The sequence below is a fragment of the Oncorhynchus keta genome, chromosome 34 (assembly GCF_023373465.1).
Source record: "Oncorhynchus keta strain PuntledgeMale-10-30-2019 chromosome 34, Oket_V2, whole genome shotgun sequence".
Taxonomy (NCBI): Eukaryota; Metazoa; Chordata; class Actinopteri; order Salmoniformes; family Salmonidae; genus Oncorhynchus; species Oncorhynchus keta.
The window spans coordinates 60,426,157-60,445,254 of NC_068454.1; the positions used below are offsets into that span (position 1 = coordinate 60,426,157).

Consider the following 19,098-nt stretch of genomic DNA (forward strand, 5'->3'; position numbering starts at 1 on the left):
CCTTTCACATCCCATCAGTTCAATCAAGAGGTATTCCCACAGGTCGCCGCGGTTACCACCTGCCTGCTGAATACTAATGGTGATACGCGCCACGGCAACGGGAGAGAGAGACCGGAAGAAAGAAAGTGAGGGAGAGGGAAAGCGTGAGAGAGCGATAGAGAGAGTGGGAGAGAGCGTGAGGAAGAGAGAGGGAGGGAGAGAGAGAAAGAGAGAGAGAGGGAGAGAGTGAGAGAGAGAGAGAGAGAGAGAGAGAGAGCTCAGGACATCAGCCCCACCAGGGAATAGGGGAACAGAAAGAGGAGGAGAAGAGGGATAAGGGTGACGTAAGCAGTGAGTATGAGAACTGATTATCATTGCGGACAAGCGGTAGATCGTTCTGTGCTTTTTATCACTCTCTCCCTCTCTCCCTCTCTCACACACACACACTCACACACACTCCCCCTTTTTCTATTGGAGTTATATCCTCTAGCACTGACAGCTTCTAAAAAACACACACTTGCGTGCACGCACGCACGCACACACACACACACACACACACACACACACACACACACACACACACACACACACACACACACACACACACACACACACACACACACACACACACACACACACACACACACACACACACACACACACACACACACACACACACACACACACACACACACACACCATCTGATGACAAACCCTCTACGCTCTCCTCCAGTACATTCAGCAAGGATGTGAGTGAGGGTGTGTATTCGTATGTGAGCGTGCGAGAAAGAGCAAGATGCGTGTGTGTGAGAGTGTGTAAGCGTCATCTGTTAAACATCTGTCTGGAAGACTACTCCCTGCTCCCGGCAGTTTGCCTTGGCTATCCAGCAGGTGAGTATCACCTTGATACTGCATTCTATTGTTTGTTGGTTCATTGACTGTATGTGAGTGTGTATATATAGTGTGTGTGTGTGTGTGTGTGTAATGTAGTGGGTTTATTTGTTCATGTGTAGTGTCGCTGGTGTCTCTTGCAGTAGAATCCTCTACCGGGGTTGGTATTACCGATGAATTCATTGATAGATACAGAGATTAAGAGAGAGGAGGACAGCAACAGTGTTTGATAACCTACTGTTGCACCACTGGAAATGAATCAAGCCTATCAGTATCACAGTGCTGCTACGATAGATACTGTACACTGCTCGTGTAATTAGACTCGCAGCATTGAGAAATATGCTAAAGGGTTGAAATACTTCTGTGCTAATGTCGTTGCAGTTCTATGGACATTATGATGAGGATATGTGCATTATACTGTATGTATACCAATGGAGGCTGGTGGGAGGAGCTATAGGAGGACGGGCTCATTGTAATGGGATGGAATGGACTAAATGGAAGGGAGTCAAACGTGGTTTCCATATGTTTTATGTGTTTGATACCATTCCATTTATTCCATTCCAGCCATTACGTTGAGCCCGTCCTCCTATAGCTCCTCCCACCAGCCTCCAGTGATGTAAACGGATTATAAACAATAGAGAATGAGAATCATTTTGAGAAGTTTTATTTTCTGTGTATCTAACACTCATATATGGAATGGATTGTAAATGTGAATTACAAGACAAATATAACAACTAGTATTTATGACAGCAATAAGTATAAGTCCTAGAGAGGGATTGCAGAGTTGCGATATGTATTTGTCACACAAGCAATAGATCGAAGATTATGGGAGGGAGTACAATGCCTATAGCGATTCGATTGACTACTGTGATTTTTCGCAGTCTAAATAGCAAAATAATGCATACATGGCACCACATTATGGTCTATTTAGTCACAGATGCTGAATGTATTTCAGAGATATACAGTATATTCTTCTTCAATCATCTGTCTATACTGTACAATTGCATCGATAATGTATATAGAGTGCATTCGGAAAGTATTCAGACCCCTTTACTTTTTCCACATTTTGTTACACTACAGCCTTATTCTAAAATGGATTAAATCGTTTTTTCCCCTCATCAATCTACACACAATAACCCATAAGGACAAAGCTAAAATATATTTTTGGGAAATTTTTGCACATTTATTAAAAAAATTAATCAAATAATTAAATATCGCAGTATTCAGACCCTTTACTCAGTACTTTGTTGAAGCAAAGCTATGATTCGCTATCATCCAGATGGCGAGGTTAGTACAGGTGCGTCAAAGCTGGGACCGAGAGACTGAAAAACAGCTTCTATCTCAAGGCCATCAGACTGTTAAACAGCCATCACTAGCACAGAGAGGCTGCTGCCTATAGGCATAGACTAGAAAGCACTGGCCACTTTAAGGAATGGAACACTAGGCACTTTAATAATGTTTACCTATCTGGAATTACTCATCTCATATGTATATACTGTATTCTATACTATTCACGGTATCTTAGTCACTTAATGTTTACATTTCTGGCATTACTCATCTCATATGTATATACTGTTTTCTATACTATTCTACTGTATCTTAGTCTGTTCCGCTCTGACATCGCTCGTCCATACTGTATGTGCAGACACACACTTGCACGCACACACGCATGCACTCATACTAGTACACTAATGGATGATTCCATGCCAGCTCTTTCATTAGGAAATTGTTGTGAACTGAGGTGGTAAAGTACTGTTACATGCACTTGTTGCTGTGAGGTTTTATAATTGGTCAGAGGGAATTGGGTCAAAAAGGAAGGAAGCTGGCTCTGAGACGAACACAGGTGCATTAAGAGAGCAGGGGGGAGTGGAATATTCAGCTTCAGTAGTCCACAGAACACAATACTCTAGGCTATATACTGTAGTAACCGACTACCCCAAAACACTCATGCACACACACACACACACACTCACATATTATTTATTTCCCTTTACATGAATGTGTAATGCTTTTTGAACCCTTCTCAGTAGTTAAAGTAGTTACAATGCAGAACGGATTAAGTTTACAGTAAGCATATCCTGTTTTTTGTCAACCCAGTGTGTGTGTGTGTGTGTGTGTGTGTGTGTGTGTGTGTGTGTGTGTGTGTGTGTGTGTGTGTGTGTGTGTGTGTGTGTGTGTGTGTGTGTGTGTGTGTGTGTGTGTGTGTGTGTGTGTGTGTGTGTGTATGTGTGTGTTGGTGGGGCTCTACAGCAAAGGAAAAGTGGCATAACATCTCCTCTTTTCTGACACTGTCCAATCTTCTGTCACCAAGGCATTGTCCATAATCAGTGATGCCAGCTGTCTGTCCCCTGGCAGCCGGCCCGTCATTCTGTTGTTGTCAACAGGACATGCAGCAGTCCTGGACAATCATAACTTAAACTCCTACATGTCCCTTATACTGTCTGTCATAAATGCTTCTTTACACATAAACTAAATGTTGTCTTAGGTACAGCTGTAGGATCTTAATTTTAGCCAGTTTGCTAAAGCAGGCAACAGGAAATGTGAATTATTATGTGGATTATAATTAATGGACATTTTTGTAGGGGTTGATATATTTCTTGTAAGGGAAAACAAAGTCTGAAATTTCAGCATTTCTAAACCTCAAATACACTACATGTTTTAAATGTCCTGCATTGCAGGAAAGTTCTCCTGCAACAGGGTGATCAAATTAAGATCCTACATCTGTAAGTAAGAAATATGTCAAATAATGCAGTGAGTTGTTGAGTTCATCTTGGACATTGACATGCCAGTTAGCAAATTACTAGCTAGCTATAGCACATAGTGCTGGATAGTACAAGGTAGCATTAGCTTGGCTGTGAGCAATACTAAGATTAATATACTTGTCTGATGTAATACTTAAGGTAGCATGAAAAATGCATTGATTAGGGGATTCAGTAATTATTATGAATCAAACAAGTCCCTAGACTCAGTCTCTAATTGACTGACAGACTGACTGATATACTTTTTGGTTACAGATGGACATAAGCATTTCTTGGTTTCTCTAAACTATACTATACTATATTGTACTACACTATAGCAATGTAATGATGTGAGGATCAATATTCAATACATTTATGCAATTTTATGACCAGTGATGATGGAATGAATGTCAGAACCCAAACCAAATATCTTTCTGTTAACAGCCTGCCACAAAAGACTATAATGAAAGAGGCCTAACAACTTTTTCTATGTTCTGTTCCAGAGAGTGGACTGTGGGCTGATAGTTTGGGGATGTGAGGGAGAAGAGGGCTCATCACAATGACCAACCAGGACAAGTGGGTCACTCTGACCCCAGCTGAATTCTCCCTTCTGCAGGAGTACGCTCAATGTAAGTCTGTGTCTCTGACAGTGGGTGTGAGTGCGTGAGCGTTTGTGTGTGTGTGTGTGTTTATGTGTGTGTGTGTGTGTGTGTGTGTGTGTGTGTGTGTGTGTGTGTGTGTGTGTGTGTGTGTGTGTGTGTGTGTGTGTGTGTGTGTGTGTGTGTGTGTGTGTGTGTGTGTGTGTGTGTGTGTGTGTGTGTGTGTGTGTGTGTGTGCGTGCGTGTGTGTGTGTATGCACGTGTACACCGTCACTTTACGCTCAAAATCAAGTTTAAACTTCATTGAAAATTGAATCTAGTCAGGTATAAAATGTGACACTGGATTAGTAAACTACTGTAGATCCCATCTCAGGAGCATGTCCTGATCCACCTCACACAGAGAGAGATTTTATCTACTGCTTGACTACTGTAGGATAACAGAGCCCAGTTACTGTAATGGTGACTGCATAAGAGCAGAGACTGTCTCCATGCACTGGCACTGTGTTATGAAACCCAGCTTAATCCAACTTGATTTGGGGTAAAGCTCAAACAGTACAAAACCCCCTCTTTCTCTGATGACTTGGAATCATCCATATGTCTGCAATCTGTTAGTGGAGCCCCTTGCTGATTTTGCAGAAAAACCAGCTCAAGCAGTACATCTGTCTGGTGCTCTGGTGTTCTTTATGATAAAACATGATCAATCACAACACAAAAGCATCCCCTGCAGGCCAAAGAGAGTTATGAACATCTTGAAGTTATTTTCAAGAACGCTACTGCAAGTATTCAGGTTTTCGTAAATGAAAAATTTGACTGTGTATGTTTTGAGATAGATGGTTTTTCTTGCCTTCAGTGGGAATAGTGAGATATACTGAAACTTTTCTTGCATTGGTTGTTTCCAGGATTACAATTAGGTTTAGTATCATTGTTATTTTCTATATTTATTATATTTGGGTTTTAAAATGTGTTTTTCGGAAGAGGAAGGATTCTCAAAAGACTTCCCACATCTCCAGAACAATAAGAACTTCCTCCCAGTGTGTCACACCCTGACCATAGAGAGCCCTTGTTTCTCTATGGTGTAGTAGGTCAGGGCGTGACTGGGGGGTATTCTCGTTTATTATTTCTATGGGGTGTACTAGTTTATTTTTCTATGTTGGTGATTTGTATGATTTCCAATTAGAGGCAGCTGGTAATCGTTGCCTCTAATTGGGGATCATATTTAGGTAGCATTTTTTTTATATTATTTTGTGTTTTGTGCATGTGTACCGCGTAGTCACGGTTCGTTGTTCGTTTATTTGATTTTTTTTTTTTTTGCTAAGCTTCACTTTATAATAAATATGTGGAACTCTACATCCGCTGCGCCTTGGTCCGTCTCTCCTCACGTACGTGACACGGTGTGTTAGAGAAGACTAAAACAACAGAGCTAATTTAAGCAGCAATAAGGACCATAAATCTATATAGCATCTTAACTGGAGGTATTTTATTAGATATTCACAGACCTCTGTCCAAATCTAAATAATGAATGTTTTTTGCTTGAGATCTCTTCTGCAGGCAAAGGGTTTCACTTGGCCATGACATCTCTCTCGTTAACTGCTCTACGTGTCTTGACAACATTGTTCCACTGACTGTAAGCAGCTCTCCAGCATATCTTTACTGTCTCTGATTGGGATAGATTTTTCTTCTTCTGTAATGTTTACCAGGGGCGCAACTTTTGTTTTAGAAGTGGGGGAGACATAAAATCAGATTTAATATTGCAGTGAGATTGTGGCTTCCATCAATGTAATTGCCTGCATCATTTCTGATCTTTCAAATGTTTTTGTAAATATTTTCCATAAATGTATATATATATATTTACACAAAAAAAATATGGGGATTGGAAATGATGCAGACAATTACATTGATGGAGACTACAATCTATCTGCAATATTAAAGCTGATCTACCACCTAAAAAAAAATCTGGCTCCACTATAATGTTGAAAGTCTGAGAAGAGACAGGGTACGGGAACGGGGGGAAATGAGAAAGCGTGAGGGACAGTATGTGATTGAGAGATTTGGATAATCGTGTTTCAAATTGGCTCGCAGCTAGTCATTATGCTCCCTGTGCAGCGAAAGGTTATAAAATATCCCATTCTCCGAGGGGCAACAATGGACCTTCTGCTGTTTCCACCACTTCCTCCCTCCTTTTCAGTCCCTCCAGCTCACTTTAGCCCCCTCTCTTCTCATTAAAAGGTGAAATGAGCTCTATTGCACACTTTCCTCACTTCACATACTGCATGAGCACCAATACTCTACAGTCTACTTCACTGCAGTTATGATTTCATAATCAGAGTCGATTATTAGAATGGATTTTTTTGCTCAGTGACATTGCGGTGTGTATTTTTCCAGGTGTTGTGTAAAAGAACATTGATGTGACATGTATTTTGGCCTAAAGTAACCAAAGCTGGTCACCATAGCAGCACGTGCTCCAGCAGGTATATCTCTCTGGTCACCCCCAAAGCCAGTTCCTCATTTGGCCACCTTTCCTTCCAGTTTTCTGCTGCCAATGACTGGAACGAACTACAAAAATCTCTGAAACTGGAAACACTTATCTCCCTCACTAGCTTTAAGCACCAGCTGTCAGAGCAGCTCCCAGATTACTGCACCTGTACATAGCCCATCTATAATTTAGCCCAAACAACTACCTCTTCCCCTACTGTGAAATAAATTAAAAATTAACAAATGTCCTTTTAAGTGTTAGCATTAGGATGACAACTTGACAGTTTTTTGACCATGTAGGGGAGTGATAAGATTATCACTCCCCTACAAAACGTGTGCCTGGGTACTTTATAACTTATTTTTGGTGGGTTTATCACATAGGCACCCAGGCACACGTTTCATGGTTTCATGTGGTCATCCTTCCAAATCTAGTCTTGTTGCTCCAGAAGCTACAATGAATGAAATTAATTCATGAATGACATTTTATTTTCGTGTCCAATCGCCAATTGGCAACCCATCCCTTAATGGATTAATTGACACATAAACAAACATTACAGTAATTCACTGTGGTAATTAAATGTTAATTATTCGTCTGGCGTTCTCCGAATGCACATCACATAAAGAATGAAAGAAAAATGAAAAAAAGTACATTAATAAATAATAGTAAGTAAGGTAATCCAAACAATAATTATATCCATAGAGCAGTAAAATAATATACAATAATATACAATAATACATACATACATACATACTTACATACTTACACACTGCATATATGCCTACACACATACATACACACATACACACAAGTCGGAAGTTTACATACACCTCAGCCAAATACATTTAAACTCAGTTTTTCAATTTCTGACATTTAATCCTTGTAAAAAATTCCCTGTCTCAGGTCAGTTAGGATCACCACTTTATTTTAAGTAGCGAGAATGATTTATTTCAGTTTTTATTTCTTTCATCACATTCCCAGTGGGTAAGAAGTTTACATACTCTCAATTAGTATTTGGTAGCATTGCCTTTAAATTGTTTCACTTGGGTCAAATGTTTTGGGTACCCTTCCACAAGCTTCCCACAATAAGTTGGGTGAATGTTGAACCATTTCTCCTGACAGAGCTGGTGTAACTGAGTCAGGTTTGTAGGCCACCTTGCGCACACACGCTTTTTCAGTTCTGCCCACAAAGTTTCTATAGGGTTGAGGTCAGGGCTTTGTGATGGCCACTCCAATACCTTGACTTTGTTGTCTTTAAGCCATTTTGCCACAACTTTGGAAGTATGCTTGGGGTCATTCTCCATTTGGAAGACTCATTTGCGACCAAGCTTTAACTTCCTGACTGATGTCTTGAGATGTTACTTCAATATATCAACATAATATTACTCCCTCATGATACCATCTATTTTGTGAAGTGCACAAGTCCCTCCTGCAGCAAAGCACCCCCACAACATGATGCTGCCACCCCAGTGCTTCACGGTTGGGATGGTGTTCTTCGGCTTGCAAGCCTCCCCCTTTTTCCTCCAAACATAACGATGGTCATTATGGCCAAACAATTCTACTTTTTGTTTCATCAGACCAGAAGACATTTCTCCAAAAAGTACAATCTTTGTCCCCATGTGCAGTTGCAAACCGTAGTCTGGCTTTTTTATGGCGGTTTTGGAGCAGCGGCTTCTTCCTTGCTGGGCAACCTTTCAGGTTATGTCGATATAGGACTCGTCTTACTGTGGATATAGATACTTTTCTAACTGTTTCCTCCAGCATCTTCACAAGGTCCTTTGCTGTTGTTCTGGGATTGATTTGCACTTTCGCACCAACGTACGTTCATCTCTAGGAGACAGAACGCGTCTCCTTCCTGAGCGGTATGACGGCTGCATGGTCCCATGGTGTTTATACTTGCGTACTGTTGTTTGTACAGATGAACGTGGTACCTTCAGACGATTGGAATTTGCTCCCAAGGATGAACCAGACTTGTGAAGGTCTGCAATTTGTTTCTGAGGTCTTGGCTGATATCATTTGATTTTCCCATGATGTCAAGCAAAGAGGCACTGAGTTTGAAGGTAGGCCTTGAAATACATCCACAGGTACACCTCCAATTGACTCAAATTATGTAAATTAGTCTATCAGAAGCTTCTAAAGCCATGACATCATTTTCTGGAATTTCCCAAGCTGTTTAAAGGCACAGTCAATTTAGTGATGTAAACTTCTAACCCACTGGAATTGTGATACAGTGAGTTATAAGTGAAATATTCTGTTTCGATGCGGTCTGGTGGGTGTCAGATGTGATTTCTCCTGAGCTTTTTTTTATAGACAATTAGATGAGTTCCCGCAGTGGGATCTCCCTTCACAGACATGATGATATCATTTGCTATTTAATGGGAAGCATTTATGGTTATCACATGTGCTGAATGTTTTTCTTTTAGACTCAACCAAGAAGCTGAAAGATGTGCTGCAGGAGTTCCATGGAGACGGAGTGTTGGCGAAATATAACCCAGAGGAGGTAGTCTTTCTTCCCATAAGACACTGTTCTGGTAGTGATGTGGCATCATTAGCATTGCATGAACCATTGCAGAACTACTTTGAGGCTTCTTCGTAATGTAGACCAGTACCATCACTTCAGACTTGCTACCAATTCTTTGTCATTTTGATGTCAACAACATTCAACAATTTTATCGTTCTATATTCATCTCAAACCATTTGGCATTTGAAATTAAGAGCCACTACTTACTTTGGTTATGGAGGGGATGCTGAAAATGTCACACCAGCTTTTCAGGATATGAGTAACTGACTTTTTAAAAGTTTGATTAATGTCTTTATTCAATGCTGCATAGAAGCAAGACATACTCAATCAGGTAATGTAATTCCTTGTTCTCCCAGGCATGATATGGTAATGATATGGTTATTAAATCTTCCCTCATGGGAATTATACCAACCAGGATCATGTTCTGTGTCTTGTTTCAGGAGATTGACTTTGAAGGCTTCAAGGTCTTCATGCAGACGTTTCTGGAGAGCGAGCTGGCAGAGGAGTTCTGTCAACACCTCTTCTTATCATTCAGTAACAAGGGACCAAAACCCAGCCCCACTTCCATAGACAAGCCCAGAGTTAGTGGTAAGACCCTGCACTTCAGTTATAACATTCAGATGATGTCCTTAAGGGGCCAACTAGCTTTTATATTGTCTGTGTGCCCTGTTACTGAATTTGTAAAGCTACTTTGCCAGAAAGACCACCGCACCTTCACTTCAGACACAAACAAAGGAACAGATCAAGAAGGCATAGAAACTATGACCTCAGCAGCAGACAAACAATCTCTCTAACACCAAATAAAAGGCTAAAGTTGTTTAGGTCTGCTTTAGTTTTTACTCCTACCACAAAGAGCAGTGCCACTGGGTGATACTGTTGTAATTGGTTCAGTATTGTTAATTCTGTCGTCAGACCACCCCAGATTGCCTTGTTGTCGTGGACTGTAGCTTACAGGCATTGAGTGCAGCGTTTGTAGCATCAGCTTGTACTTTTTCACAAAATGTGTCCTGAGGTACTAACTACAATCTTCACAAACTAAAACTGTGCTGTCTAGTCAACATTTACTACCGTAATATTGGCAAAAACTACACCTATATAACATCTGCAATCAATTTCACAACATGAATTTAGATTTATTGGTAGACAGTTTGAAAGACAGTTTGAGGTTGACATTAGAGGCATAAGCTCAGCAATGATCATAACCGGCCTACATTTTGACCTTCTTCTCTGGCCTTCTTCTCTCTGCAGGCCTCAAGTTGATCAAAGGGAACTCGACCCCTCTGAAGGTGCCCCCTCTACCCAGGACTCTGCCCAGACCGCTAGGCATGGTTCAACTGAAGGACATCGTCTGCTACCTCTCACTGCTGGAGGGTGGCCGACCCGAGGACAAACTGGAGTGTGAGGACTCATTATTATTTTTCCTCTGAAAGGGGAATATACTGGAGCTCCTTTGGCTATAATGTTATTTTGGGGTTTACCCATGAGAAAAATGACATTTGTGTACCGTAAATACAAACACTCATAGCCAAACAAGTTAGAGCTTCTTCCCAATACACTGCTCTATATTTCCCATTACCTAAGCAGGAGCAGCAGGTTACCCCTTTCGCTGTAGTCTACTTGAATCATTATGTTTACTGAAAGCCCTTATTAGCATTGCCATGGTATCTCTTTATTCCACTTAAACTTTAGATGTGTACTTATTTATTTATGACATTATATTAGATAATTGAACATCAGACTTTTTATGTGTTCTTATAATTCTCATCCAACTGCTGAATAATTGAAGAGCAGAGCCGTTCATTAAAAATTAAGTGTGTTCATAATTTAGCAGGTCTGGCCCAGGGAGCACATTGGTTTAGCCTTGGATGCTACAGTATCTCTCCTTGCAGAGAGAATCCCACTCTGCCCAACCTACATCTCCTTCCGTCTGGCCTCGCTGATGTCTTGGGGTGCTAACAGGGCCCTCTGCTGGTTCTTCTAAGAATGACTGGTTTCAATTTACACTTACAGTACATTCACATTAGCTGCTATATCTGTAGGTCTAAAAAGTGAGTATTGATCATCATCAGTAGCAAGCTAAATTCCCTTGGTTCTGTATGACTGAGGAAATATACCCTGTCACAGTGGATTCAGTAAAAGTTACTGCAACTAGTATTAGTTCAGCTTTGAAGAGCAGGTGAGGACAACGACAAATAACAGTCTTTATACTGTAGGCTCATATGGTTAGACAACTTAGCTCTATGCTTTTTTTGAGTGACTTCACTGCATGCTATTCCTCCCATCTCTCTATACACCATCACCTTCCTGTGGCCACGTTGGATTACCACCACAAACACATTCCCAGCTCCAGCAGAGTTCCCAATCCTCCAGGCATCTACCTCACTTCCCCTTCCTCCTGACCGCACCACAGCAGGAAGCTGTCAATTAGCTCCTAATTAGTGCCTGACAAACAGCAGCTTGACGTCAACCCCATATGAAATTAAAAACCCCCCTCTTCGAGTCCTTAGTGAACTCACCGGCTCACCCTCCTCAACCAGTTGGGTTTGTCACGAGCCGCACCACTACTGATATTGGGGGAGGGGGTAGCTTCATGCTGAGACTGGGCTAAAAACACTTTTCCACGTATTGGAAACATCCATTAGTATGTAAATTACTTAGGGCAGAGGAGAGTGTTGTCATGATTATATTACTATAGTGATATGGTGTGTTTGTGTGTGTATCTCTGTCAGTCACACTTGTATTGGATAGCCAATCACTGTTCTGGTGAGGTAGCTGTCTGTTTCCATGGTGATGGTGTTGAGTGGTGGCTGGGGGCTTAGTGGAGGAACCAATCAGACTTCAACACTGAGATGCTAAGAACACTTTTATGTGGGGAAACATTGCTTTGAATTGATGGGAGCTGATTGTACCCTTACAAAATAAAGGAAGTTTTAGTTCTTCGACATAGTAAAGTGCATCCGTGAAACTAAATTGGTCGTAAAAATGTGTCTCAATGACATCTATTGCCTCTAAAACACCAATTGAAACTCATAAATGTTTGATCTCTTTCTCCACAGTTATGTTTCGTCTCTATGATACTGATGGGAATGGGTCTCTGGATAGTTCGGTAATCATTTTTCCTTCTTCATACGTGTTCAAAAAATATGCCAAACAAATTATTTGAACACAGCCTTACATGAAACATCATCTTTGTTATTTGCTAAAGCCTATACCAGAGCCATGTTTGGTTCTGTCCTATACATGCCATGTTATTTACTGCACTGAAAAACGATTGGTGCTGCAACCATGAACTCAAGGGTCGATTTAACATAGTAAATGTAAATCCGTGACACTCCAATTAGAATAATATGTTAAGTATGGTATGGCACGTATTAATTTGTGGATGTATGTCATCCATTTCGCATGATATGTTACACATTTGCAATACGTGTGATATGTTACGAATTCCAATTTGTTGTGGCTAACATTAGCTAGGTGGCTAACGCTAACGTTAGCTAGGTGGCTACCATTAGCTAGGCTAGGGGTTAGGGTAAGGTGACCAGATTTCTGAAATAAAAACCGGGGACATTTCCGGTTTGACAGTCAAACGTTATTATCTATGAAATGAAGAAGGGGGACAATTCCGGTTTCATGTATTTAGTCTAACAGGCACACTGTGATAGAGAAAACAACTATACTACAGAAACACTACAGACAAGTCACAACTGATCTGAACAGCCATTCAGTGGTCCTGGTAGTCTGGGTAGAATAAGAGCAGAAAAGAACATGAGCAAAATAGAAAAAACAGACAATAGTATATGTGAAATGCTTAACATAATAAAGAAATAAGATGATGATGAGATTGTTAACTACATAATATACTTATACCAACCTAATCTGTATATTTCTCAGAAGAAGGTATTTTCTTCAGGATTGCTCTGTCTTTGTCCAGCTTCTCCATGAACTCCTGGTGCAGGGGAGGTTGAAGTTTGTCTTCACAATAAGCATGGCCTTGATGGTAGGAACAGTGAACCTATTTCTTGCTGCTGTCCATATATCATTCATTTGGGAGAACACTCTCTCGACTGGTGCATTACTTCCAGGTAAGCACATGACAACAGACGCTAATCAGCCAGGTTATTGTGTGGGATGTCATTCTCTTTGAAGTGGGTAACCACCGTGCTCCATCTCTGACTAAGCAGTGTCTCAGATGTTTTCCATTCTTCAAGCGATCCCCCCTTTATGATCTCTTGCAGGCCAGTAACCTCGTCAAACAATGCATCCTCATTGATGGTCACATTGGGGCATTTTTCCTGCAGTGTGGCTGCTGCCTTCTAGATCTCTTCATGCTGAGGTTGCCTTTTTAACAGGAGACAATGTAAATCTTTTAGATTATCTGTGTGCTTTCCCCAATGCTTGCAAGTAGTTCACAGCCGTAGTGAAGAACGATTGGGATGTTTTGGGAAAGCTCTCCTTAGACATTGCTTAATGTTCCTCTAGCTCTCTCAGAAGTCCTCTGACCAAAACTGGAATGAAGTTGTCATCACGTCTTGCAGTCAATTTTGCCTCAACGTTTCTCAGAATTGCAGCTGACTCCACAGCACTTTGCCTGGCCTCCAAGCATCTTGATCGTGTCACTGAATACGGTCAGGTTTCCAATTCAATGGCACATACATTTTCTGCACTCTTTCTAGAGCAGGGTGCATGGACAGCCAGCGAACATTGCTGTGTCCTAAAATGTTATGGTACTCCTGGCCAACAATCTCACAAATGCTCTTCAGTCTTTCTACTCTGATGGTGAAAATATCCAAATATCTTTGTGAGCAGGTACTCAACAACAAGGGGAATAATATCCAAAGCTGTTCTGGCTGTGTTATGAATGATGTTGGCAGAACAACCTAAGCCAATCACCTCCCGCTGCAGAGCATTTTTAACTTTGGTATGGACATTGACCCTCCCCAGCCTCTTCAGTCCTCCAAAGTTGGTATTTGTGTTGTCGGCAGAGAATGCCATGACTTTGTTTTCCAGGTAAAATTTTGGGAAGACCACAAGGGAGCTCAGCTGCAATTTCCTCTGCTTTTTCTCCTTTCAATTCAACAAAATCAAGCAGTTTTGTTTCCACAGATGTGCTTCCATCATATATCTTACAATATCTGACTACTATTAGCAGCAACTTTACATGTCCATGATTGGACACATCAATGGACAGGGACACAAATTCAACCTGGTCTAGGTCCTGTGTTACCAAAGTAGTTGCCCATGGTGCTAACACGTTACTCACTATGGTGTCACATTTTTTCCTAGCACATGTGAACTTTGGCTCATAAATCTTTCGTGTCAGTTCTACTGTGCAGTCCATAGATCTGTAACTGATTGTGTCGCATAGTGTGGTATGCAAAGACACCCTCCTGCACAGCTAAATCATATTCTTCTTGGGAAGGTTCTACCTTCTTGAAGAATGTGGTGACTGAGGGCATACCAACACGGGCAATCAGAGAGGCTTTATGCTTTTTGGTCTGTTGATGTTCTACCACTGCCGTTCTTCCCCCGCTGCCAATGGAAAAAGAGGAATTACAAAGGGTGCAGTGAACCATTCTATCGTCTTGACCTGAGCTTATAAATGGAAATTCTCTCATCATGTTGTCATTAAAATGACATTTCCGTTTCTTGGAAAGAGCCATTGTACCTCCTCTGTGTGCTCTTCTTCACTCTCTTTGTGTCACTCTTCTTACTCTCTTCCTTTCCTTCTCTTTACCTTTACCTCACTCTTCCACACTCTCCTCGCGTCACTCTTTTTACTCCCTTCATTTTTCATTCTAACTCTCTTCTCCTTCCTCTCCAATCTTTAATAATAAATAGTACACTAATAGATCAAATACTTTGGTTAACAGATTTCCATTGCTTGCCTCATTTTTGTATTTTATCTTAAAAACATTGTTTGGAATAATAAATTGGCAGGCTCTGTAATCATATCACCTTTCCTATCACCTTTCCTCCTCTCTTCCTATCCAGTCTTATTCCTCTCCACTCTCTAACAGAAAACATAATGGTAATGTTGTCCATGAAAATGTCAAAATATATTTTCACGAACCATTAAAATTGTAATCAACAAATAAATATTCAAATAATTAATTGTGCATTATCTTAATATAATCATATTTTCAAATTAGCCCGTTCACTGCATGTTTACATGTGAACCTTTTTTTTTTACCTAGCTACCAGTAGTTACCTAAACTATAAATAGCTAATTTAGTCTACATACTGTAGCTAAAGTTAGCTAGCATAACCTATTTAAAACCGTATAGAGCAGATCATCTATCTATTGTCACGTTCTGACCTTAGTTCCTTTGTTTTTGTCTTTTAGTATGGTCAGGGCATGAGTTGGGGTGGGCAGTCCATGTTTGTTTTTCTATTTTGGTTTTTGAGTTCGGCCCAGTATGGTTCTCAATCAGAGGCAGCTGTCAATTGTTGTCCATGATTGAGAATCATACTTAGGTAGCCTGGGGGTTCACTTTTGGTTTGTGGGTGTTTGTTTCCGTGTGAGTGTTTGGGCCACACGGTACTGTTTCATTTTGTTCACATCGTTTATTGTTTTGTTCCAGTGTTCAGTTTGTTTATTAAAAAGACATGAACACTTACCACGCTGCACCTTGGTCCTCCTCTCTATCTCCAGACGACAGCCGTTACATCTATATAATAAACTGTGACATTATAACATCACTAGGTAGTATCTCAAACGATTGTAACTCACCTGGCTTGAAAAGACGTTTGTGGTGATGTTGTGGATTCATATGACACTTACTAGTTTCTGGCCAAGTGTTCCACAGGAGTTTTTAGCCCTAGCAAGTAGAAGACGAAGAGTGAATGAAGCTGCTATAGCGAGCAGGGGTTAAGGTTAGAGTTAACATTAGGGTTAAGAGTTTGGTTAAGGTTAGGGGAAGGGTTAGCTAACATGCTTGTAGTTGCAAAGTAGCTAACAAGTAGTAAGTTGTTGTAAATTTGCTGATTAGCTAAAATGCTAAAGTTGTCTGTGATGAAATTCTAACACGCAATCCTTTTGGGTTGCAAGACGTTCGCGTTATAAGTCTACCCATCCAACCCGACCAACCACCCTGCTTTCGTTTTTGCCTTAAGTAACCTTGTGTCTTATGTAACTATACCAAGCATAACATGTCATACTAATTTGAGTGTCCCAGATGTATTTTACTATGTTACGTCTAGTCTATGAGACCATGCTGGGTACAATGGTACATGATAGCTACCTAATGTTCTATAAATACAATTCTGCAGTAGAGGACCTTCTGGAAATCTGAATCTTACCTTTATCTCATTCTAACCATGACACTGACACATGGAAATGTAGAATATCTTGTACAATATAATCTAAAGTAACATTACACAAGCCCTCTAAAAAGCTTGGGCTTGTTACGGAGGAGCAGGCGGGTAAATGTCTCATGTTCATTGCTCTGGTCTGCATGTGATAACTCTCCACTACACGATAATTGCCCTCCCGTAGGGCAACCATTGTAATTAAGTCATCAAGCCTGTATCAGTTTTCAAGCTGCTTTTGTTGTGCATTGTACAACTCTCCTTTGGAGAGAGAAGATTGTACCAACTGACCAACTGACATGCTGTTCATCAGTCTAAAACCATCAATTAAAGAATGGCTATTGTATCATAGGTATATTTTGATGCAAGATTGGTTCTCCACTTCTAGGAACTGGAGCACATCATCTCTCAAATGATGCATGTTGCTGAGTACTTGGAATGGGATGTGACAGAACTGAAGCCGGTAAAATGCATATTTTTTCATAAACATTTAATATACTGCAGATCCATAGACATAAAGCTCTAGGGCCCGCTAGTTTCAGTTATATGAATAACAAGAAAATACTGTAACTTTGTATAGCTTGAATGAGGGTGTCATATATCATCTGTGATGACCGATCCCACTGTTCTGTCTCTGATTGGTTGTGAGTAGATTCTGCAGGAGATGATGCAGGAGATTGACTATGACCATGACGGCACAGTGTCTCTGGAGGAGTGGATACAGGGAGGCAGCACGACCATCCCCCTGCTGGTACTACTGGGCCTAGAGACGGTGAGTAGTCACGAATGTGTTACCTAAACATCATCACTGTTTTTACTTTCAATGGCAAATTTTCTAGGCCGGAGCCAAAGCGATTGTCTATGTATGGCTCTGAAGTATCCAGTTCTGGTCCTGGATGGCCAGAGTGTGTGCAGGATTTAGTTCAGGCTCAGTTAAAGGCCCAATGCAGCCATTTTTATATCAATATCATATCTGGGTAACAATTTTCTGGTCCTGGATGGCCAGAGTGTGTGCAGGACTGCAAGTACCTCTCAAGCAAGAATTTTGCTAAAACCAGTTGCAGGCAGGTTTGGAAGTCTCTTTGTTATTGGTAACTTATTTACTGCCATTCATGCAAAAACTGCTGATCCTGCGCAGATTGCATTTTCTTTTCTTTTTAAATTTTACCCCCTTTTCTCCCCAATTTCGTGGTATCCAATTGTTAGTAGTTACTATCTTGTCTCTTCGCTACAACTCCCGTACGGGCTCGGGAGAGACCAAGGTTGAAAGCCATGCGTCCTCTGAAACACAACCCAACCATGTGTCCTCCGAAACACAACCCAACCAAGCCGCACTGCTTCTTTAACACAGCACGCATCCAACCCGGAAGCCAGCCGCACCTGGTGACCTGGTTAGCGTACACTGTGCCTGGCCAGTCACAGGAGTCGCTGGTGCGCGATGAGACAAGGATATCCCTACTGGCCGAACCCTCCCTAACGATGCTAGGCCAGTTGTGCATCGCCCCACGGACCTCCCGGCCTCGGCCGGCTGCGACAGAGCCTGGGCGTGATCCCAGAGTCTTTGGTGGCACAGCCACCCGGGAGGCCCCCTAGATTGCATTTTCAACCAGCAACTGGGTCGTTACACAAAGTGGGTGCCTTTTTACGTGTCCCTTTAATATTGTGCACCAATATTGCATTTTAAAATAATGTTATATTAAATGAAGTGCCCTTTAATATAGACCACATGAGGAATTCAATATATCGTATTTTTAATATGAATAAAGGCTTGCTAAAGTGCCAAAATTCAGCATTTTCACGTCCCTCCATCCACCCTGTGTCACTTCTATGAAGATTTCAATCTGCTTCATACAAAAATGTATCACCGTATCCTTATTGTAAAGCCCTAGTTATTTTTGTTGCTTTGACAAAGTCATCTTTGAAGATGATGATTTTTTGTGATTAGTGATTCATTTACGCATTTCCCTCATTTTCAGGAGAAATCTGTTGCGTGAACTGAACTCTTGTTTCAATATGGTGAAACTACTCCTTTGGAAAAATGTTTTTCTAAAGAAACAATGAACATCAAATAGTGTACACGCAGGAGAGCTGATTCTACTCTGATTTTCTGGTGTTTTGTGGTAGAAAAAGGAGCTGGTCGGGCATAACACATCAACCCAGGCTAGAAATGTTTTAGATGTTACATTTTTTTTATGAAGCTTGCATTCAGTTGCCACTCCCTGTTGCACACAACAAACTTGCATTCCCCATGCCACACAGGGATTTATGGCTGATTTCAGATGAAATCGTCATTCCTGTTACTACATTCCACCCTGTTACTTTATTTGACACATAATATGCACTTACCTTAGTCGTTTTTGTTATTTTACCTCTTGAGAAAGCATGTGCTCTTTGTTTCAGAATGTTAACATGAGGTGAAAACAAACGTCTTTTTTGACCAAGTTGCACTTTTTTAAAGGTACCGGATTGGTGGAACGACCCAACTATCAGGAAATAACACAGAAACAAATGTACAGTGTTATTTTCATCAGCTGTTGTATAATATGATACAAAACACAGACAAAACATAATTTTGACTGCACTGGGCCTTTA

The 19,098-nt window shown here is 41.0% G+C and overlaps 1 protein-coding gene across 5 annotated transcripts in view; it reads left to right on the forward strand.

Moving 5' to 3' along the window:
- Positions 1-245: 245 nt before the first annotated feature.
- LOC118367420 (diacylglycerol kinase beta-like) overlaps positions 246-19,098 on the forward strand; it is a 57,216-nt gene continuing 38,363 nt past the window's right edge. Inside the window, exons 1-9 of one of the 5 annotated variants that reach the window (XM_035750879.2) lie at positions 246-330; positions 4,112-4,237; positions 9,101-9,177; positions 9,509-9,529; positions 9,639-9,786; positions 10,447-10,596; positions 12,255-12,304; positions 16,895-16,969; positions 17,159-17,278. In XM_035750879.2, the coding sequence (XP_035606772.1) occupies positions 4,168-4,237; positions 9,101-9,177; positions 9,509-9,529; positions 9,639-9,786; positions 10,447-10,596; positions 12,255-12,304; positions 16,895-16,969; positions 17,159-17,278 (711 nt within the window). In that variant the 5' untranslated portion in view covers positions 246-330; positions 4,112-4,167. Of the gene's footprint in view, positions 331-428; positions 871-4,111; positions 4,238-8,595; positions 8,738-9,100; positions 9,178-9,508; positions 9,530-9,638; positions 9,787-10,446; positions 10,597-12,254; positions 12,305-16,894; positions 16,970-17,158; positions 17,279-19,098 lie in introns of those variants that run through there. The other 4 variants (XM_035750878.2, XM_052494219.1, XM_035750881.2 and 1 more) reach the window with 4 other exon arrangements.